Source organism: Notolabrus celidotus, chromosome 23 (genome assembly GCF_009762535.1).
Source record: "Notolabrus celidotus isolate fNotCel1 chromosome 23, fNotCel1.pri, whole genome shotgun sequence".
In the NCBI taxonomy this organism is placed as follows: domain Eukaryota; kingdom Metazoa; phylum Chordata; class Actinopteri; order Labriformes; family Labridae; genus Notolabrus; species Notolabrus celidotus.
In genome coordinates this window covers 6775903-6799598 of record NC_048294.1, presented here as the reverse complement: position 1 = coordinate 6799598, position 23696 = coordinate 6775903, and the positions used below count along the sequence as shown (strand labels likewise).

General features: G+C 37.3%; 2 protein-coding genes across 2 annotated transcripts; both read left to right on the top strand.

Moving 5' to 3' along the window:
* Positions 1–367: 367 nt before the first annotated feature.
* Positions 368–19848, top strand: LOC117806969 (C-type mannose receptor 2-like). Its single transcript, XM_034675980.1, has 16 exons — positions 368–461; positions 1890–2022; positions 5999–6044; positions 6301–6354; positions 7718–8098; positions 8702–9040; positions 10081–10149; positions 10995–11265; positions 11621–11643; positions 11736–11979; positions 13195–13327; positions 15333–15549; positions 17171–17216; positions 17458–17527; positions 18889–19269; positions 19468–19848. Exons 2-10 carry the CDS (start codon positions 1987–1989, stop codon positions 11756–11758), a joined length of 1242 nt encoding a protein of 413 aa, XP_034531871.1. The 5' UTR covers positions 368–461; positions 1890–1986; the 3' UTR covers positions 11759–11979; positions 13195–13327; positions 15333–15549; positions 17171–17216; positions 17458–17527; positions 18889–19269; positions 19468–19848.
* Positions 18879–23109, top strand: LOC117807781 (macrophage mannose receptor 1-like). The gene is made up of 3 exons (XM_034677187.1): positions 18879–19269; positions 20859–20927; positions 21770–23109. Exons 1-3 carry the CDS (start codon positions 18879–18881, stop codon positions 22111–22113), a joined length of 804 nt encoding a protein of 267 aa, XP_034533078.1. The 3' UTR covers positions 22114–23109.
* Positions 23110–23696: the final 587 nt, after the last annotated feature.

The following is a 23696-nucleotide window of genomic DNA, read 5'->3' as shown; positions in this document are numbered from 1 at the left end:
TCCTGAGTGTGGTTTTTATGTTCTCCTTCCTTTTTGTATACCCCCATGTCTGTGTATTCCTTGTCTTTGTGTTGTCTGGTGCTTCCTGTTTTATTTTGAAGAATTATCTCCCTGTGTGTTAAAGGTTAGTTTTACTTCCTGTGTTTTCCCTCCTTTTTGATTGTCTACACTTGTGCCTTGCTGTTCTTACCTGTGTCTCCTTACTCGTCCCCATAGGCCCAATCTCGATGCCTTTTTGAGCCCTTTATGACCCCTTTCTGTAAGTTGGCATTTTTGCAGACTTAGCGTAAGGGAATTACCCAGAGTTCATAGCATTGTGATGTTAAACAAGGGATTCCCAGGGGAAGTCTGCGAGCATGGAAGGGTAAACGAACACCATAACCTGAAATAACAAAAAGAGGGACGGTCAACAAGAAGCAGGACGGTGTAACAAATGTTGGCATTTCCAAAAAAGTTTGCTTGTAAGTATAAATGTTGAAAACAGCCTCAATCAGCCTTAATCTGTTTATCTTGACACATTTATGTGTGTACAGTATCATTTATATCTTTATAGTTTTTCAATATTTAGAATTTAAGTTAAGCAGTCTGTACGGTAAGAGCCTGGATCACATGGCAGTCAGTCAGTCCGTCCCTTAAGTGCCTTGAACTTAAGGAAAGTAAAAATTGTGCAATAGAAATTCCTAATGCCGCTAAGTGATGATGTCATGCAGGTCACGTGAGAGGTCGTAAAGTGATGTCCCATTTCCAGTTCTACAGTTTTGAGCCTTTACAGCCTCCACTTCACTTTAAAGGTGAATTAAGTCAAGAACTGCTCAGGGTTCAGGGCTTAGGGTTCGGGGGGGCATTGAGATTGGGCCTATGTGTGTATCGTCTCTGTGTTACCTCCCCTCTGTGTCAGGTCATTATGTTAAGTGTCAATTTGGCAAACAAAGAATCACAACTAGAATATAGGCAACAAAATGATTTTTTATTAAATACATTATCATTGCTATATCTTATTTTTGTTATAATGGTAACATTTCATATATAAAAGAGTCTTTTAATATGTCTTAAATTTTGTTTGTTTCCTATTTGATGATTTGATGAGAATAAGAAGAAAAATAATCACTGTTTTACTTCATACACACAAAAAAAATCCACTTTTCAGGTAGAATCTGGTGGTGGTGATATTATCTAAGATTATTTTTGTTATGGTTAAATATTTGGAGTTTCATGTTGATGGAATAAACTGTTAAAACATAAATGTCAGCCTCAGCCTTTTTTTAAAAATTGCAATCATTCCATAAAGAGTAAAAAGAGCTAACCACAATTATCAAATCAAAGTCAGGGTTGTTTTGTGATTCAGGGAGAACAGTTCTAACTTCAAAGTGACAGCGGCCTCTGGTGGCCGTTTAGTGAAACGTCACTGTATTTTTAGATTTGATGTTTAGATTTAACATTTGAAACAGATCTATATTAAACATTCAAATTAATATTTAATATTTAGATTTAATAATTTTTAATTTAGATGTAACAGTGACATTTTCACAAGAAAATAAATATGAGGGAGTTCAAAAATGTTTCTCAAAATATGATTACAAAATGGAACATGGAAAACGTCGCACTCCCTGTCCAGCCACCCCAGGACCCCAAGGCAGCACAAAAGGCCCGATCTCCCATGGTCCAGAGCTTGGTTCTGGGAGGATGGAGGAGGTTTTGATGTGCAGAGCGAAAATTCCGGGTTGGGGTTTGCTGGGTGAGGACTTCTTTGAGTTATGGTGGGGTTTGTTTCCATAGATGCTCTGATGGGTGATGAGAGGGACTTTGTAATGTATTCTTGCAGTGATGGGAAGCCAGTGAAGTGTGCGGAGTACTGTTGTGATGTGTTCATGTTTTCTGACTCTGACTAGGATCCTGGCTGCGGTGTTCTGAATTAGTTGAAGCTTGTGGAGACTTTTGCTGGGGGTCCCAATGAGGAGGGTATTGCAGTAGTCGAGCCTGGAGGAGATGAAGGCGTGGACAAGATTTTCAGCATCAGATACGGTAAGGGAGGGGCGGAGTCTGGCAATGTTCCTTAAGTGGAAGAAGCTTGATTTACACAGATGTTTGATGTGGTTGTGAAATTGTAGTTTTGAGCAGTGGCGTACTCAGGCTGTTTGAGGGGCAAGGGCAAATACAAAAAAAGGCACCTCTTCTCAAACCCCTGGTACTCACAGTTTAGGGTTTTATTAAATGTATTGAGGCATTTGATAGAACAATGCCTGAAAAAAAAAGATTTTTTAACATCTAACACTTAATTACCTGCATCATGGTTAATATTTTTTGACTAATTGTGGTGGAAATGGAATTTTGTACAAAGAAATACATAATTAACCACAAGGGCATTCAGAGGGCACTTTTTTGCATTATGTCACTAAAAACTTTTTTACCTGAAGCTTATTAGAGGGGCATCCAAAGGGCCCTTTTTACTGTGAAGTTAAATAAAAGGGCATTTAGAGGGCACTTTTTCACATTTAATTCATGGGAGGGGCATCCAGAGGTCACTTTTGTGCATCCAATCCATAGGGCACTTTTTTTTTTTTGCAATTGATTGACTTTAAGGGCATCTAAAGGGCCCCTTTTTCTACATTTTCTACATTGGAAGGGCATCCACAAGAGCCACCTTCATGTGTTTTCCACAGAAAGGGCACCAGAGAAGGTAATTTGTAATGTTTTATCTCCTAAAATGGAATACATGAGGGCACTTCAGCACGGTTACTTTCAGACATGAGGGCACCAGGGAGTTGATGCCCCCCTCCCTCCCAGTACACCACAGACAGGCTCTGATGGAAGCTAACAGAGAAACTTTACATTTAAATCAAATAATTCAACAAATAGTCATCAGCAAACTTTAACATGACCATACACTGCGTGCACAATTATTAGGTAAGTTGCATTTTTGTGACTATTTCAAAAACTATATCAACAGTCGTTTTCACACTTTCATGAGGCGATCCTCTTCAAAGCCCTGAGATGCCATTCTGTCCTTGGAATACCGTGAGGCATGTGACGGTGCATTGTGCTCATGCATAAACACTAGCATCTTTTTCACTTAGCTAAATGTCTTTTCCTCCATGGAGGAAAATCCAAAAGAGGATCGCCTCATGAACTGGCCTGCCTGCTCACTGGATCTCAACCTGACTGAGAACTTGTGGTCAATAATGAAGGAGATAATTTACAGTAATGGCGAGAAATACAGCTCAAAAGAGCCTCTTTGGAGAGCCGTACAGCTCACAATGTCAGCAGAGAAGTCATCAGAAACCTCACCAAATCAGTTTACAGTGACCTCTGACCCTCACTGAAAGAAAAGGAGGTTATATTGGACATTTGAGAAACACTTTAGATTTGAAATGTTTCAAAGACATTAACAGTTTTATTTTGTATACAAATGTAAAGAAAATGGTTGTTTTTGTTGAAGTTTGAATACAGTTGTAGTAAATATTATTATTCTCAATCAACAGAACGTTTAAAATGGTGCCTAGTTTTTTCATTTTCACAAGTTATATGCTCTTATCACCGACTTGCATAATAATTTGGCACACTCATTTCTGCAGATTCTGCATTTATTTAAAAATACAGCCGAAAAGCATCATTTTAACCACACAGTTGAAGAAATATATTCACTATCTGACTTCTTGACAAATTTGAAAACGACTGTTGATATAGTTTTTGAAATATTCACAAAAATGCAACTTACCTAATAATTGTGCACGCACTGTATATCACTCTGGGTATGTATAGAGAGAGTTTTTGTTTGTTCTGGTCCGTATTCTAGGAAAGGGTTAAGGTCATGACTGTAATCCAAACTCATATCTTCACATTTGACTGGCAAATATGAGATGCATTCATCTTTTGAAAAGATGCATTCAGGACAGTCAGCCCTGCATTTTCCACCTGTGTTTTTTTTCCTGCTTCAGTATTCAAATGACCTCCCTCATCACGGATGAGGGTGTCTTTCTGATCAATGCTTCCTCCTGACGGCGATGAAGGCTGAGACTTCAGGTGAAAAAATGATTTGAATATTGGCTCTGAGGTGGTTTGGTGTGTTTAAAGGGAAGTTGTTTTTCTTAGAGAACAGTCAGAACATCAGAACATCCAGGAGGGAGGTCAGGAAAAGAGACGAACACTTCACATGTAAGTTATGACTCTGGGTTGAGATTTGAAAATTGTAAATATCAAAGTTTAGGATCTACTATTATATTCTGCAATTGTTCCTCTGATACTTTTTTTTTTCACCAGATTTGATTAAATAATTCATGAATCAATTTTTTTGTACTATTGCATTCTATTACTACAACTATACCTTGTTTAAAAGTTAAGTCTCCTGCAATAATCACAATCTTTGACACTGTCAAAGGAGTTGTGAAATACCTGGAAAGTTTTACTGCAGTTTTAACTTTTTTGTGAGTTCATTTGCTATTCTTTTATTTATTTTAACTTATTTATTTCAAAAAGGGACAATGTACATTAATTGATATTTAGATAACTGTAAATACGCCTAAATACAGCCAAAAGGCAAGTTTCCATTGGTAGTCCATTTGCCAGATGTTATTCGGCAACATACAAATAAGAATACAGTGGTGGAAAAAGGTTTTCGGACACCCTTAAAATTTAACACAATCTTAATATTGTTATGAAATATTTGTGGCAAAATATTTTTTGTGTTTCAAGCATTAGACAGACATAAACAAATACAAATGATATTTTTTTTGTTTGTTGTTTACAAGAAAAACTACCAAAGCTAAATTATTGACTGTTTCAATATGTCAGTTCTCAACATTGTCGGTAAATAACAGAGAATGTGTTCAACACTGAGCAAATAATAAATAAACCTGACTGTGACTGCACTAAAAGAAATTGCACTTGAAGACCAAAAAGTGATTCTCAATGCAGTATTTGGGGTGTCTGAAAACTTTTTTCCTCCACTTTATGTTCAATAGTGCAGTGAAAAAACAAATACGTATATGTTTATACGCATTTACACATATATATGTTTGTATACATATATATTACATATAATATATTATTATCAGATTGTTATAATTATTTTTATTACTATTATTATTAAATTAGTTATTATTATAATGACTATTGTTATTGTTAATAATAAGAAATGCATACAAATACATTATAATGTAACATATGAATATATATATATTGCATTATTTTTTTTTTTTTAAGTTATATTTTTGGCCTTTTTGCCTTTATTTTTTATAGGACAGGTGGAGAGAGACAGGAAATGTGGGGAGTAGAGAGTGGGGGAAGACATGCAGGAAATGGTCGACCGGCCGGGAATCGAACCGGCGACCCCTGCGACGAGGACTGTAGCCTCTATATGTGGGGCGCTTAGACCGCTAGGCCACCAGCGCCCCATATATTGCATTATTATGTATGTGTTTTCAGATTATTATTATTATTGTTATTTAATAGTATTAAATTAGTTATTATTATTATTATTATTATTATTATTATTGTTGTTGTTGTTGTTGTTATAATAATAAAATGATAATAATAACAGTAATTATAATAATAATTATTATTACATTTATTTAATGAAAACTAACAGAATATTGCATATTTTACAAAATGTAATGCCTAAATTCTTATAATCTATTTTCTCCCTTATGTTTTTTTTTTGGCTGTAAGTTTCTCATGTAAGTTACTATCATGGGTAAAAAAGAGAATTTGTCCCATGATCAGGGGCGTGTCTAAAGGGGTGGCACTGGCCCGCCTTGACCTCTGATTGGCCGCCCTTGGTGCCACCTCTTCTAACACCTACACTGTATGACGCAGACTAAAAATAAAACATGTGGGCCGTGTTGCGATGGTTCGCTCGTAGCTTTTATTTGAAATGCTGCACATGTTAATTTTTTAATTTGCTTGTACTGGAATTTTGGAAAAACATCGTCTTTCTGAGCGTGCTAAGAATTATTCTGTGAAGATACATGTGTCCCCTCTCTGTTGTTATGTCACTACACAGGGATACAACAGCTGTATGATACTTCCAGGAAGTGAAAACACACAGGGTGAGTCCTATTACTTTACCTCTGTGTGCACACATACCCGGCCACCCCTTGCCTGTGTTAGCAGGACATTCGAGCCACCCCAGTCATAAAAGTCTGGACACGCCCCTGCCCATGATAATTTGCATTTGACTGTTTATACCATCCTATATCTGTCTTGTAATTGGACTAAATTGGAAGTGGTTCAGCTTCATTAACTTTCCTTTGAGTTGAAGTCTTTCCATCGTTATGTTTCTTTCACAGCTTACTTTGATTTCAGTTTTGTCAAACAGAGCAAAGATGGTGAGGTGTTTGATTCTGCTCGCTGTGATGGGTAAGTGACTGTCACAGACTTTTTTTTGACATTTGAAGATTAAATGTTATAAGAATAAACTCATACAAGAATGAAGGTGAAAATTTAAATTAGGATTTCATGTTAAGAGGATAAAGTTGTTTGAGAAAAAAGTCATAATTTGGGACTGTAGTTAGTCGGTATGTTAATTTAAGGGGAAGATCCGAAGAACCACCTGACCTTTAATGAGGAATGTGGATCACCTTGTGAAGTTAAACTTTAGTATAAGTTTGGCAACAAACTGACTACACAATCATTCAGCACCACATCATCATAAGAATCAGGATTCTGAATAAATAAACTAAGTCTGCTTTGACAAAATGCTGATAAGGATGAAGAACGATTATGAAGCCACTGTTGTTGAATTTATCTTCAAAAAATGATACACAGCTGCTCTTTTAATATCACCCTCTGTGTTGCTTCAGCCTACATTTGAATTGAAGATAGCCCATGATTGCAGCTTCTTACTTATTAATTAAAACTTTATTCTTGTACATTTAAGAGTTTACTGTAACAAATGTATAAAAAAATGTATTCTCTCTTCCTTAGAAAGATTTAATTTCTGTAAATTTCTGACTTTAATTCTCGTAATCTCACATTTCTTTTAATTTCTTGATGCGGACCTGATCCTTCCTCAGATTATACACTGGTGTTTTTTTGTTCAGAAAATACTGTATCATGCAAATTCCACACATTTTTACAAGCCTCATTTACTTTTTAATTTAAGAAGTGACATTTAAAAATTTTAAAAGGTCAAATTTTGTAATTATTATTATTTTTTTTATTAGTTTTGTTTGTTTTACTTTTGTTGTATTGTCATTATTTGTGCATCTTTACTTGAATGGTTGTAAAAACAAATACAAATTTTCAAATCAAAAAAAAAAAAACACGTGACATAAATGTAGAACAATTTCAAAATGTAAAATGTGAACAGGAACCAGACTGTGAAGCCAATTCTTAAAATGTATTGTGTTACTTTCATTTAAAATGTTCTCTTCAAAGAACAGTAGACCATAATGCCAGTTTAGACGGTCATTGTGAATCCCAGTATATTTGGACAAAGAGTGTTTGATTTGTGTTCCAGAAGGTAAATGTTTGTTCTGTTGTGAGAGTTCCAGTCTTGAGAGTGTGGACTCTCTTGTTCCTGATTCATCTATTTGTGTGTGCTGTTTGGGTCACATCATTGCTCTCCACACATTAAAGGAATAAATCTGTTAAATCTATTGTTATTTATCGTCACGTGTGGGGACACTTACATTTTCTGTTTAATGTTTGATGATGACTTCAGAGTGCAGTAGTTCATCTTTCGGCTCTAATACAGAACTTTATATTTCAATGGTTTCAGGTCAGTTCTCCTTCTTCTCATGTCATCTCCACGAGTATCACCTTATCAAAGAAGAGAAGACCTGGGATGAAGCTCAGAACTACTGCAGAGACAAATACACAGACCTGGCCACAGTGTGTGACGTGACAGACACGAGGAGACTCGGTGACTTAGTGACTACGCCAGCCTGGATCGGGCTTCACAGCATCCTAGGAAAAGACAACCGGAAGTGGCACTGGTCTCTGACGGAGATGCCAGGGGTCGAGCCTGATGATATCAGGAGTTATTTTGGAGACGGAGAGCCAAATCCTTTGGGCAATATTGAGAACTGTGTGGAAATTACTGGAAACAAACTGAACGATATCCAGTGTAGTAAGACACATGAATTTATTTGCTTCGACGGTGAGTTCATTAATAAAACAACAGAGCTTTCTCTTTCTTTGAAAACTTATGAGCTTATGTTTACATAATTTGATACTATGAAAAGTAAATATTGAAAACAACGTTGAAAGAAAACTAGTTTATCTCAAATGATTGTTTTGCTTGTTATGAGTTATAAAACAACACATGAGCCCTCCATAACCAGGCCCCCTCCTACTTCACTGACCTGCTCCGCCACCACACCCCCTCCCGTAACTTCAGATCCTCCAACACCCACCTCCTCTCCCTACCACCTGACACCAAGCACCGAACCTCGGGGGACAGAGCTTTCTCTGCCCCCACCCTCTGGAACGCCTTACCACTAAACATTTGAAGTTCCCCCAACCTGTCCACCTTCAAAACACTTACTAAAACCCACCTATTAAGAACTGCTTTTAATGTATGATTGGATTTAAAGGGATTTGATGCTTTTCATTCATGTTTTTATTAATCTGTTGTTTTATATGATGTTTTTATCCTCTGTGCAGCATCTCTTTGAGTATTCAGAAAGCGCTTTATAAATAAAATGTGTTATTATTGTTGTTATTATTAAAGAAAATGTTCATTTCTTATCAACATCCACAGAAAGAGAGGAACCCAGTGAAAGATTACAAGTGATCAACTTGAAAATTAAGTGGACACAGGCTCAGAAGTACTGCAGAGAACACCACACTGACCTGCTCAGCGGACTCGATCAGTTACAAGAATTCAAAATGCAATCAATTGAGAATAAATACATGTGGATCGGCCTGTTCAGAGACACCTGGAGCTGGTCAAATGGGAGCAAGTCCTCTTTCAGAAACTGGGGTCAGGGGTTGTTTAAGGATGGACACGACAAAAAGGAATGTGCGACCGTGTTGAACAGCCTTGGTGAATGGGGCTCTGATGATTGCAATGAGAAAAAACCCTTCTTCTGCTACGATGGTGAGTTCGACAAAGGTCTGTCTTCACTGTTTTCCTCAGGTATTGAAGACAAAGGTTGCGATGAAACATTTGCGGCTGTGTTTTAGAACAATGCTTCTGCAATGCCGGTAAGTTTGTCTCAAGAAGAACTAACATGAAATCAATGAATATTTTCAGGATTCAAATATCGTTTTAGTCATATATTTCATTAGTATACTTATTTGAAGCTCAGTGTTCTTTGGATGAAATGCATTTGGGAGGTCATTAGCCAAATCTAACGGACAGTTTTATAGAGAAAAAAAAAATGTTAGATGTTCATTCCTTGCTAGTGGCACTGCTAAAAGTGATAGCTTGACCCAAATTTGATTTTAAACCCAGAGAATTTGACACTGCTATGAATTTACTGCTTCCAAATTGAAGAGAGAAAGCAATAAGTAGTCAAAATCCAGAGGGAAATATGGCAATTCAAAGCTAACGGTAATGTTAGCATCATGGGAAAATCAACTCCAGTGGAAGCAGGCAGCATCGACATGCTACGGGCTGCTAACAGCTGATCTCGTATGCAGTGGCGCCGTATAGGGGGGAAAAGTTAGGATGATTCTAAGGGCCCATGACTGACAGGGGGCCCGAAAATAATAATACAAAAAAAGATAATCTTAATAATATTTTATTCAGAAAAGGGTAATTAAAAAAACGGTCCCATTGTCTTCATAAAATGTATATCACAGATCTCTACTTTATTTGGGCAAATTCATATTAACCCCCTCTTGTAGTGGCATGAAATGGTACAGCCCAGCCCGAGTCGCTCTAATCAGCTGTGCCGGGCAGTACTAAAGGCAGGTAAAATGTCTTGAAAGACAAAGTCTGGGTCCCAGAAAAGGAGGGAAAGAAAGGAGGAAAAAAAGAAAGGGCGACAGTATGTCACCCAGTTTTTTTCCAGGAATGGTTGGTATATTCTTTGAGTGTTTAAAATCAACCTGTTTGCTAGTTTGATGTCCACAATGAGATGAACTACGTTTGAGCTAATTATACTAAATGGTTTTCTCTGCCTTCCCAACCAGACTCAGCAGCTGATATGTCATCAGGTGAACTATCTCCCCACAACTCCCCCCAACCCAATGATCAAGAAGGTGAGACACGTAGCATGTCAATTAGCATTATTGAAGGGGGTCTGTGGGAATCTCTTTTCTCTCTCTCTCTATCTGTACTATTACAAAAGCCTATAAAAACAAAGCTATAGCTAAGCTACATAAGCTACAGCCTATAGTCTGTTTTGGATGCTGGGCAGGTTGAAGCATTGAGTGATTTAGTCTGTTTTAATGTCACAGAGATTACTCAAATAATACCTTAAAATCAGAGATTTGCACAGGGTTCTTGTGGCCTTTGGTGATGGGGCCCAATGTAATATTTTTTCATGGGGCCAGAAATCCCTGGTGGTGCCCCTGCTCGTATGTAAACAATGCGACCATAGTTACATGCAGGATCTCCGGACACACACAGGAACAAAAAACAGCAAAAACACCACTGCAAATGCAGCCAGCCTGGCGTCCATGGCCAACAAATGAGTCATTACAGACATGAGAGGCTCCAAATACAAAGAGAACAAAACAGATATGAAAAAAAGTCGAAAAAAGAACAACGAAGAGAGAGCTGCTGCAACAAGCAGCCATCTGAGCGGTTCTTATCAACCCATGATATATACAGCCTCTGTATATGGGGCGCGCTTTGACCTCTAGGCCATCTGTACCCCTAAGAAGGTTTTACTTATCTGAAAAAAGTGGAAAAAAATCAATAAACTGCAGGAAGCAGCCATTTTCAGCAGACAATCTTAATAAAACACAACCAAAGATCTCACCTGTGTTTATCTAAATGTTTCAGATATCCATCTAAAATGCATCTTTCATCCTCCTCTTGTTGTGTATTTATTCATTTATATTTGGGAAATAAGTGAACTTCAGTGTTTCCTCCATGACAGATAAAGTGGTCTTAGTCACACAAGAGCTGACCTGGGAGGAGGCCTTAAACTACTGCAGAGAGCACCACCGTGACCTGGTCTCCATCACTAACCCCCAACAGCAGAAATGGGTCCAAGCCAGGGCCAAGAGTGCCTTAAGCAACTATGTCTGGCTTGGACTGCCTAACACCTGCACCATGGGTCTGGTCTGCTACGAAAACTGGAAAACCCCAGATGACGGGAAAGACCTATGTGGCAATGCTGTAGCCATGGAGAAAAATGGAGAACATAAGTGGGTCATAATGGATGATACAAATGAATTTAATTTCATTTGCATCTAAATGAAAGTTTATGTCATGGACCCCCTGACATAACTGTGTGCAGTGTACTCTCTGTGTTTATGGTGCTTTCATAAGTGTCCTGTTTTGATCTGTTCTGAGTTTTCTTTGAGTGATTTTTGGTTATTCTCGTTTCCGTTCAGGTTCATTTAGTTTCTAGTGTTTGTTTCATTGGTCTGATTTTCCCTTGTGTTATATTTCAGTTATTTCCTGAGTGTGGTTTTTATGTTCTCCTTACTTTTTGTATACCCTCATGCCTGTGTATTCCTTGTCTTTGTTTTGTCTGGTGCTTCCTGTTTTATTTTGAAGAATTATCTCCCTGTGTGTTAAAGGTTAGTTTTACTTCCTATGTTTTCCCTCCTTTTTGATTGTCTACACTTGTGCCTTGCTGTTCTTACCTGTGTCTCCTTACTCGTCCCCATAGGCCCAATCTCGATGCCTTTTTGAGCCCTTCATGACCCCTTTCTGTAAGTTGGCATTTTTGCAGCCTTAGCTAAGGGAATTACCCAGAGTTCATAGCATTGTGATGTTAAACAAGGGATTCCCAGGGGAAGTCTGCGAGCATGGAAGGGTAAACGAACACCATGACCTGAAATAACAAAAAGAGGGACGGTCAACAAGAAGCAGGACGGTGTAACAAATGTTGGCATTTCCAAAAAAGTTTGCTTGTAAGTATAAATGTTGAAAACAGCCTCAATCAGCCTTAATCTGTTTATCTTGACACATATATGTGTGTACAGTATCATTTATATCTTTATAGTTTTTCAATATTTAGAATTTAAGTTAAGCAGTCTGTACGGTAAGAGCCTGGATCACATGGCAGTCAGTCAGTCCGTCCCTTAAGCGCCTTGAACTTAAGGAAGGTAAAAATTGTGCAATCGAAATTCCTAATGCCGCTAAGTGATGATGTCATGCAGGTCACGTGAGAGGTCGTAAAGTGATGTCCCATTTCCAGTTCTACAGTTTTGAGCCTTTACAGCCTCCACTTCACTTTAAAGGTGGATGGTAACATTTCATCTATAAAAGAGTCTTTTAATATGTCTTAAATTTTGTTTGTTTCCTATTTGATGATTTGATGAGAATAAGAAGAAAAATAATCATTGTTTTGCTTCATACACAAAAAAAATCCACTTTTCAGGTAGAATCTGGTGGTGGTTATATTATCTAAGATTATTTTTGTTATGGTTAAATATTTGGAGTTTCATGTTGATGGAATAAACTGTTAAAACATAAATGTCAGCCTCAGCCTTTTTAAAAAAAAAATTGCAATCATTCCATAAAGAGTAAAAAGAGCTAACCACAATTATCAAATCAAAGTCAGGGTTGTTTTGTGATTCAGGGAGAACAGTTCTAACTTCAAAGTGACAGCGGCCTCTGGTGGCCGTTTAGTGAAACGTCACTGTATTTTTAGATTTGATGTTTAGATTTAACATTTAAAACAGATCTATATTAAACATTCAAATTAATATTTAATATTTAGATTTAATAATTTTTAATTTAGATGTAACAGTGACATTTTCACAAGAAAATAAATATGAGGAAGTTCAAAAATGTTTCTCAAAATATGATTACAAAAAGCGACATGGAAAACGTCGCACTCCCTGCCCAGCCACCCCAGGACCCCAAGGCAGCACAAAAGGCCCGATCTCCCATGGTCCAGAGCTTGGTTCTGGGAGGATGGAGGAGGTTTTGATGTGCAGAGCGGAAATTCCGGGTTGGGGTTTGCTGGGTGAGGACTACTTTGAGGTATGGTGGGGTTTGTTTCCATAGATGCTCTGATGGGTGATGAGAGGGACTTTGTAATGTATTCTTGCAGTGATGGGAAGCCAGTGAAGTGTGCGGAGTACTGGTGTGATGTGTTCATGTTTTCTGACTCTGACTAGGATCCTGGCTGCGGTGTTCTGAATTAGTTGGAGCTTGTGGAGACTTTTGCTGGGGGTCCCAATGAGGAGGGTATTGCAGTAGTCGAGCCTGGAGGAGATGAAGGCGTGGACAAGATTTTCAGCATCAGATACGGTAAGGGAGGGGCGGAGTCTGGCAATGTTCCTTAAGTGGAAGAAGCTTGATTTACACAGATGTTTGATGTGGTTGTGAAATTGTAGTTTTGAGCAGTGGCGTACTCAGGCTGTTTGAGGGGCAAGGGCAAATACAAAAAAAGGCACCTCTTCTCAAACCCCTGGTACTCACAGTTTAGGGTTTTATTAAATGTATTGAGGCATTTGATAGAACAATGCCTCAAAAAAAAAGATTTTTTAACATCTAACACTTAATTACCTGCATCATGGTTAATATTTTTTGACTAATTGTGGTGGAAATGGAATTTTGTACAAAGAAATACATAATTAACCACAAGGGCATTCAGAGGGCACTTTTTTGCATTATCTCACTAAAAACTTTTTTTACCTGAAGCTTATTAGAGGGGCATCCAAAGGGCCCTTTTTACTGTGAAGTTAAATAAAAGGGCATTTAGAGGGCACTTTTTCACATTGAATTCATGGGAGGGGCATCCAGAGGTCACTTTTGTGTATTCAATCCATAGAAGAGGAACCCAGAGGGCACTTTTTCACATTTAATTCATGGGAGGGGCATCCAGAGGTCACTTTTGTGCATTCAATCCATAGGGCACTTTCTTTTTTTAGCAATTGATTGACTGTAAGGGCATCTAAAGGGCCCCTTTTTCTACATTTTCTACATTGGAAGAGCATCTACAAGAGCCACCTTCATGTGTTTTCCACTGAAAGGGAACCAGAGAAGGTCATTTGTAATGTTTTATCTCCTAAAATGGAATACATGAGGGCACTTCAGCACGGTTACTTTCGGACATGAGGGCACCAGGGAGTTGATGCCCCCCTCCCTCCCAGTACACCACAGACAGGCTGTGATGGAAGCTAACAGAGAAACTTTACATTTAAATCAAATAATTCAACAAATAGTCATCAGCAAACTTTAACATGACCATACACTGCGTGCACAATTATTAGGTAAGTTGCATTTTTGTGACTATTTCAAAAACTATATCAACAGTCGTTTTCACACTTTCATGAGGCGATCCTCTTCAAAGCCCTGAGATGCCATCCTGTCCTGGGAATACCGTGAGGCATGTGACGGTGCATTGTGCTCATGCATAAACACTAGCATCTTTTTCACTTAGCTGAATGTCTTTTCCTCCATGGAGGAAAATCCAAAAGAGGATCGCCTCATGAACTGGCCTGCCTGCTCAACCTGACTGAGAACTTGTGGTCAATAATGAAGGAGATAATTTACAGTAATGGCAAGAAATACAGCTCAAAAGAGCCTCTTTGGAGAGCCATACAAGGTACAGCTCACAATGTCAGCAGAGAAGTCATCAGAAACCTCACCAAATCAGTTTACAGTGACCTCTGACCCTCACTGAAAGAAAAGGAGGTTATATTGGACATTTGAGAAACACTTTAGATTTGAAATGTTTCAAAGACATTAACAGTTTTATTTTGTATACAAATGTAAAGAAAATGGTTGTTTTTGTTGAAGTTTGAATACAGTTGTAGTAAATATTATTATTCTCAATCAACAGAACGTTTAAAATGGTGCCTAGTTTTTTCATTTTCACAAGTTATATGCTCTTATCACCAACTTGCATAATAATTTGGCACACTCATTTCTGCAGATTCTGCATTTATTTAAAAATACAGCCGAAAAGCATCATTTTAACCACACAGTTGAAGAAATATATTCACTATCTGACTTCTTGACAAATTTGAAAACGACTGTTGATATAGTTTTTGAAATATTCACAAAATGCAACTTACCTAATAATTGTGCACGCACTGTATATCACTCTGGGTATGTATAGAGAGAGTTTTTGTTTGTTCTGGTCCGTATTCTAGGAAAGGGTTAAGGTCAAAAGAAAGATTCATGACTGTAATCCAAACCCATATCTTCACATTTGACTGGCAAATATGAGATGCATTCATCTTTTGAAAAGATGCATTCAGGACAGTCAGCCCTGCATTTTCCACCTGTGTTTTTTTTCCTGCTTCAGTATTCAAATGACCTCCCTCATCACGGATGAGGGTGTCTTTCTGATCAATGCTTCCTCCTGACGGCGATGAAGGCTGAGACTTCAGGTGAAAAAATGATTTGAATATTGGCTCTGAGGTGGTTTGGTGTGTTTAAAGGGAAGTTGTTTTTCTTAGAGAACAGTCAGAACATCAGAACATCCAGGAGGGAGGTCAGGAAAAGAGACGAACACTTCACATGTAAGTTATGACTCTGGGTTGAGATTTGAAAATTGTAAATATCAAAGTTTAGGATCTACTATTATATTCTGCAATTGTTCCTCTGATACTTTTTTTTTTCACCAGATTTGATTAAATAATTCATGAATAAATTTTTTTGTACTATTGCATTCTATTACTACAACTATACCTTGTTTAAAAGTTAAGTCTCCTGCAATAATCACAATCTTTGACACTGTCAAAGGAGTTGTGAAATACCTGGAAAGTTTTACTGCAGTTTTAACTTTTTTGTGAGTTCATTTGCTATTCATTTATTTATTTTAACTTATTTATTTCAAAAAGGGACAATGTACAATAATTGATATTTAGATAACTGTAAATACGCCTAAATACAGCCAAAAGGCAAGTTTCCATTGGTAGTCCATTTGACCAGATGTTATTCGGCAACATACAAATAAGAATACAGTGGTGGAAAAAGGTTTTTCGGACACCCTTAAAATTTAACACAATCTTAAATATTGTTATGAAATATTTGTGAAAAAATATTTTTTGTGTTTCAAGCATTAGACAGACATAAACAAATACAAATGATATTTTTTTTGTTTGTTGTTTACAAGAAAAACTACCAAAGCTAAATTATTGAATGTTTCAATATGTCAGTTCTCAACATTGTCGGTAAATAACAGAGAATGTGTTCAACACTGAACAAAAAATAAATAAACCTGACTGTGACTGCACTAAAAGAAATTGCACTTGGTGACCTAAGAGTGATTCTCAATGCAGTATTTGGGGTGTCCGAAAACTTTTTTCCACCACTGTATGTTCAATAGTGCAGTGAAAAAACAAATATGTATATGTTTATACGCATATATATGTATATTTACACATATATGTATACATATATATTACATTATAATATATTATTATCAGATTGTTATAATTAGTTTTATTACTATTATTATTAAATTAGTTATTATTATAATGACTATTGTTATTGTTAATAATAATAAATACATACAAATACATTATAATGTAACATATATGAATATATATATTGCTTTATTATGTATGTGTTTTCAGATTATTATTATTATTGTTATTTAATAGTATTAAATTAGTTATTATTATTATTATTATTATTGTTGTTGTTGTTATAATAAAATGATAATAATAACAGTAATTATAATAATTATTATTATTATTACATTTATTTAATGAAAACTAACAGAATATTGCATATTTTACTAAATGTAATGCCTAAATTCTTATAATCTATTTTCTCCCTTATGTTTTTTTTTTGGCTGTAAGTTTCTCATGTAAGTTACTATCATGGGTAAAAAAGAGAATTTGTCCCATGATCAGGGGCGTGTCTAAAGGGGTGGCACTGGCCTGCCTTGAACTCTGATTGGCCACCCTTGGTGCCACCTCTTCTAACACCTACACTGTATGACGCAGACTAAAAATAAAACATGTGGGCCATGTTGCGATGGTTCGCTCGTAGCTTTTTTTTTAAATGCAGCACATGTTCATTTTTTAATTTGCTTATACTGGACTTTTGGAAAAACATCGTCTTTCTGAGCGTGCTAAGAATTATTCTGTGAAGATACATGTGTCCCCTCTCTGTTGTTATGTTACTACACAGGGATACAACAGCTGTATGATACTTCCAGGAAGTGAAAACAGACAGGGTGAGTCCTATTACTTTACCTCTGTGTGCACACATACCCGGCCACCCCTTGCCTGTGTTAGCAGGACATTCGAGCCACCCCAGTCTTAAAAAGTCTGGACACGCCCCTGCCCATGATAATTTGCATTTGACTGTTTATACCATCCTATATCTGTCTTGTAATTGGACTAAATTGGAAGTGGTTCAGCTTCATTAACTTTCCTTTGAGTTGACGTCTTTCCATCGTTATGTTTCTTTCACAGCTTACTTTGATTTCAGTTTTGTCAAACAGAGCAAAGATGGAGAGGTGTTTGATTCTGCTCGCTGTGATGGGTAAGTGACTGTCACAGACTTTTTTTTGACATTTGAAGATTAAATGTTGTAAGAATAAACTCATACAAGAATGAAGGTGAAAATTTAAATTAGGATTTCATGTTAAGAGGATAAAGTTGTTTGAGAAAAAAGTCATAATTTGGGACCGTAGTTAGTCGGTATGTTAATTTAAGGGGAAGATCCGAAGAACCACCTGACCTTTAATGAGGAATGTGGATCACCTTGTGAAGTTAAACTTTAGTATAAGTTTGGCAACAAACTGACTACACAATCATTCAGCACCACATCATCATAAGAATCAGGATTCTGAATAAATAAACTAAGTCTGCTTTGACAAAATGCTGATAAGGATGAAGCACGATTATGAAGCCACTGTTGTTGAATTTATCTTCAAAAAATGATACACAGCTGCTCTTTTAATATCACCCTCTGTGTTGCTTCAGCCTACATTTGAATTGAAGATAGCCCATGATTGCAACTTCTTACTTATTAATTAAAACTTTAATCTTGTACATTTAAGAGTTTATTGTAGCAAATGTAAAAAAAATGTATTCTCTCTTCCTTAGAAAGATTTAATTTCTGTAAATTTCTGACTTTAATTCTCGTAATCTCACATTTCATTTAATTTCTTGATGCGGACCTGATCCTTCCTCAGATTATACACTGGTGTTTTTTTGTTCAGAAAATACTGTATCATGCAAATTCCACACATTTTTACAAGCCTCATTTACTTTTTAATTTAAGAAGTGACATTTTAAAATTTTAAAAGGTCAAATTTTGTAATTATTATTATTTTTTTTATTAGTTTTGTTTGTTTTACTTTTGTTGTATTGTCATTATTTGTGCATCTTTACTTGAATGGTTGTAAAAACAAATACAAATTTTCAAATCACAAAAAAAAAGACGTGACATAAATGTAGAACAATTTCAAAATGTAAAATGTGAACAGGAACCAGACTGTGAAGCCAATTCTTAAAATGTATTGTATTACTTTCATTTAAAATGTTCTCTTCAAAAGAACAGTAGACCATAATGCCAGTTTAGACGGTCATTGTGAATCCCAGTATATTTGGACAAAGAGTGTTTGATTTGTGTTCCAGAAGGTAAATGTTTGTTCTGTTGTGAGAGTTCCAGTCTTGAGAGTTTGGACTCTCTTGTTCCTGATTCATCTATTTGTGTGTGCTGTTTGGGTCACATCATTGCTCTCCACACATTAAAGGAACAAATCTGTTAAATCTATTGTTATTTATCGTCACCTGTGGGGACACTTACATTTTCTGTTTAATGTTTGATGATGACTTCACAATGCAGTAGTTCATCTTTCGGCTCTAATACAGAACTTTATATTTCAATGGTTTCAGGTCAGTTCTCCTTCTTCTCATGTCATCTCTACGAGTATCACCTTATCAAAAAAAAGAAGACCTGGGATGACGCTCAGAACTACTGCAGAGACAAATACACAGACCTGGCCACAGTGTGTGACGTGACAGACACGAGGAGACTCGGTGACTTAGTGACTACGCCAGCCTGGATCGGGCTTCACAGCATCCCAGGAAGAGAAAACCGGAAGTGGCACTGGTCTCTGCCGGAGATGCCAGGGGTCGAGCCTGATGATATCAGGAGTTATTTTGGAGACAGAGAGCCAAATGATTCGGGAAGTGATAAGAACTGTGTGGAAATTACTGGAAACAAACTGAATGATTTCAAGTGTGATAAGAAACGTGAATTTATTTGCTTCAACGGTGAGTTCATTCATAAAACAACAGAGCTTTCTCTTTCTTTGAAACTTAGGAGCTTATGTTTACATAATTTGATACTATGAAAAGTAAATATTGAAAACAACGCTGAAAGAAAACTAGTTATCTCAAATGACTGTTTTGCTTGTTATGAGTTATAAAACAACACATGAGAGTTAAAGAAAATATGCAATTTCTTATCAGCATCCACAGAAACGGAGGAACCCAGTGAAAGATTCCAAGTGATCAACAAGAGAATGAAGTGGACACAGGCTCAGAAGTACTGCAGAGAACACCACACTGACCTGCTCAGCGGACTCGATCAGTTTAAAGAAATCGAAAATAAATCATTTAGTCATGAAAGCATGTGGATCGGCCTGTTCAGAGACACCTGGAGATGGTCAGATGGGAGCAAGTCCTCTTTCAGAAACTGGGGTCAGGGGTTGTTTAAGCATAGACACGACAAAAAGGAATGTGCGACCGTGTTGAACAGGCTTGGTGAATGGGGCTCTGATGATTGCAATAAGAGAAAACCCTTCTTCTGCTACGATGGTGAGTTCGACAAAGGTCTGTCTTCACTGTTTTCCTCAGGTATTGAAGACAAAGGTTGCGACGAAACATTTGCGGCTGTGTTTAAGAACAATGCTTCTGCAATGCCGGTAAGTTTATCTCAAGAAGAACTAACATGAAATCAATGAATATTTTCAGGATTCAAATATCGTTTTAGTCATATATTTCATTAGTATACTTATTTGAAGCTCAGTGTTCTTTGGATGAAATGCATTTGGGAGGTCATTAGCCAAATCTAACGGACAGTTTTATAGAGAAAAAAAAAAACATGTTAGATGTTCATTCCTTGCTAGTGGCACTGCTAAAAGTGCTAGCTCGATCCAAATGTGATTTTAAACCCAGAGAATTTGACACTGCTATGAATTTACTGCTTCCAAATTGAAGAGAGAAAGCAATAAGTAGTCAAAATCCAGAGGGAAATATGGCAATTCAAAGCTAACGGTAATGTTAGCATCATGGGAAAATCAACTCCAGTGGAAGCAGGCAGCATCGACATGCTACGGGCTGCTAACAGCTGATCTCGTATGCAGTGGCGCCGTATAGGGGGGAAAAGTTAGGATGATTCTAAGGGCCCATGACTGACAGGGGGCCCGAAAATAATAATACAAAAAAATATAATCTTAATAATATTTTATTCAGAAAAGGGTAATTAAAAAAACGGTCCCATTGTCTTCATAAAATGTATATCACAGATCTCTACTTTATTTGGGCAAATTCATATTAACCCCCCCTTGTAGTGGCATGAAATGGTACAGCCCAGCCTGAGTCGCTCTAATCAGCTGTGCCGCGCAGTACTAAAGGCAGGTAAAATGCCTTGAAAGACAAAGTCTGGGTCCCAGAAAGGGAGGGAAAGAAAGGAGGGAATGAAGAAAGGGCGACAGTATGTCACCCAGTTTTTTTCCAGGAATGGTTGGTATATTCTTTGAGTGTTTAAAATCAACCTGTTTGCTAGTTTGATGTCCACAATGAGATGAACTACGTTTGAGCTAATTATACTAAATGGTTTTCTCTGCCTTCCCAACCAGACTCAGCAGCTGATATGTCATCAGGTGAACTATCTCCCCACAACTCCCCCCAACCCAATGATCAAGAAGGTGAGACACGTAGCATGTCATTAGCATTATTGAAGGGGGTCTGTGGGAATCTCTTTTCTCTCTCTCTATCTGTACTATTACAAAAGCCTATAAAAACAAAGCTATAGCTAAGCTACATAAGCTACAGCCTATAGTCTGTTTTGGATGCTGGGCAGGTTGAAGCATTGAGTGATTTAGTCTGTTTTAATGTCACAGAGATTACTCAAATAATACCTTAAAATCAGAGATTTGCACAGGGTTCTTGTGGCCTTTGGTGATGGGGCCCAATGTAATATTTTTTCATGGGGCCAGAAATCCCTGGTGGTGCCCCTGCTCGTATGTAAACAATGCGACCATAGTTACATGCAGGATCTCCGGACACACACAGGAACAAAAAACAGCAAAAACACCACTGCAAATGCAGCCAGCCTGGCGTCCATGGCCAACAAATGAGTCATTACAGACATGAGAGGCTCCAAATACAAAGAGAACAAAACAGATATGAAAAAAAGTCGAAAAAAGAACAACGAAGAGAGAGCTGCTGCAACAAGCAGCCATCTGAGCGGTTCTTATCAACCCATGATATATACAGCCTCTGTATATGGGGCGCGCTTTGACCTCTAGGCCATCTGTTCCCCTAAGAAGGTTTTACTCATCTAAAAAAAGTGGAAAAAAATCAATAAACTGCAGGAAGCAGCCATTTTCAGCAGACAATCTTAATAAAACACAACCAAAGATCTCACCTGTGTTTATCTAAATGTTTCAGATATCCATCTAAAATCCATCTTTCATCCTCCTCTTGTTGTGTATTTATTCATTTATATTTGGGAAATAAGTGAACTTCAGTGTTTCCTCCATGACAGATAAAGTGGTCTTAGTCACACAAGAGCTGACCTGGGAGGAGGCCTTAAACTACTGCAGAGAGCACCACCGTGACCTGGTCTCCATCACTAACCCCCAACAGCAGAAATGGGTCCAAGCCAGGGCCAAGAATGCCTCAACCGACTATGTCTGGCTTGGACTGCGTTACACCTGCACCATGGATCTGTGGTTCTGGGTCAACGATTATCTGGTCTGCTACGACAACTGGAAAACCCCAGATGACGGGAAAGACCTATGTGACTATGCTGCAGCCATGGAGAAAAATGGAGAACATAAGTGGGTCAAAAAGGTTGATACAAATGAATTTAATTTCTTTTGCATCTAAATGAAAGTTTATGTCATGGACCCCCTGACATAACTGTGTGCAGTGTACTCTCTGTGTTTATGGTGCTTTCATAAGTGTCCTGTTTTGATCTGTTCTGAGTTTTCTTTGAGTGATTTTTGGTTATTCTTGTTTCCATTCAGGTTCATTTAGCTTCTAGTGTTTGTTTCATTGGTCTGATTTTCCCTTGTGCTATATTTCAGTTATTTCCTGAGTGTGGTTTTTATGTTCTCCTTACTTTTTGTATACCCTTATGTCTGTGTATTCCTTGTCTTTGTTTTGTCTGGTGCTTCCTGTTTTATTTTGAAGAATTATCTCCCTGTGTGTTAAAGGTTAGTTTTACTTCCTGTGTTTTCCCTCCTTTTTGATTGTCTACACTTGTGCCTTGCTGTTCTTACCTGTGTCTCCTTACTCGTCCCCATAGGCCCAATCTCAATGCCTTTTTGAGCCCTTCATGACCCCTTTCTGTAAGTTGGCATTTTTGCAGCCTTAGCGTAAGGGAATTACCCAGAGTTCATAGCATTGTGATGTTAAACAAGGGATTCCCAGGGGAAGTCTGCGAGCATGGAACGAACACCATGACCTGAAATAACAAAAAGAGGGACGGTCAACAAGAAGCAGGACGGTGTAACAAATGTTGGCATTTCCAAAAAAGTTTGCTTGTAAGTATAAATGTTGAAAACAGCCTCAATCAGCCTTAATCTGTTTATCTTGACACATTTATGTGTGTACAGTATCATTTATATCTTTATAGTTTTTCAATATTTAGAATTTAAGTTAAGCAGTCTGTACGGTAAGAGCCTGGATCACATGGCAGTCAGTCAGTCCGTCCCTTAAGCGCCATGAACTTAAGGAAGGTAAAAATTGTGCAATCGAAATTCCTAATGCCGCTAAGTGATGATGTCATGCAGGTCACGTGAGAGGTCGTAAAGTGATGTCCCATTTCCAGTTCTACAGTTTTGAGCCTTTACAGCCTCCACTTCACTTTAAAGGTGAATTAAGTCAAGAACTGCTCAGGGTTCAGGGCTTAGGGTTCAGGGGGGGCATTGAGATTGGGCCTATGTGTGTATCGTCTCTGTGTTACCTCCCCTCTGTGTCAGGTCATTATGTTAAGTGTCAATTTGGCAAACAAAGAATCACAACTAGAATATAGGCAACAAAATGATTTTTTATTAAATACATTATCATTGCTATATCTTATTTTTGTTATAATGGTAACATTTCATCTATAAAAGAGTCTTTTAATATGTCTTAAATTTTGTTTGTTTCCTATTTGATGATTTGATGAGAGTAAGAAGAAAAATAATTACTGTTTTGCTTCATACACAAAAAAAATCTACTTTTCAGGTAAAATCTGGTGGTGGTTGTATTATCTAAGATTATTTTTGTTATGGTTAAATACTTGGAGTTTCATGTTGATTGAATAAACTGATAAAACATAAATGTCAGCCTCACATGAATGTTTTTTTTAAAAATTGCAATAGCTCCATAAAAAGTAAAAAGAGCTAACCACAATTATCAAATCAAAGTCAGGGTTGTCTTCTGATTCAGAGAGAACAGTTCTAACTTCTAATTGACAGCGGCCT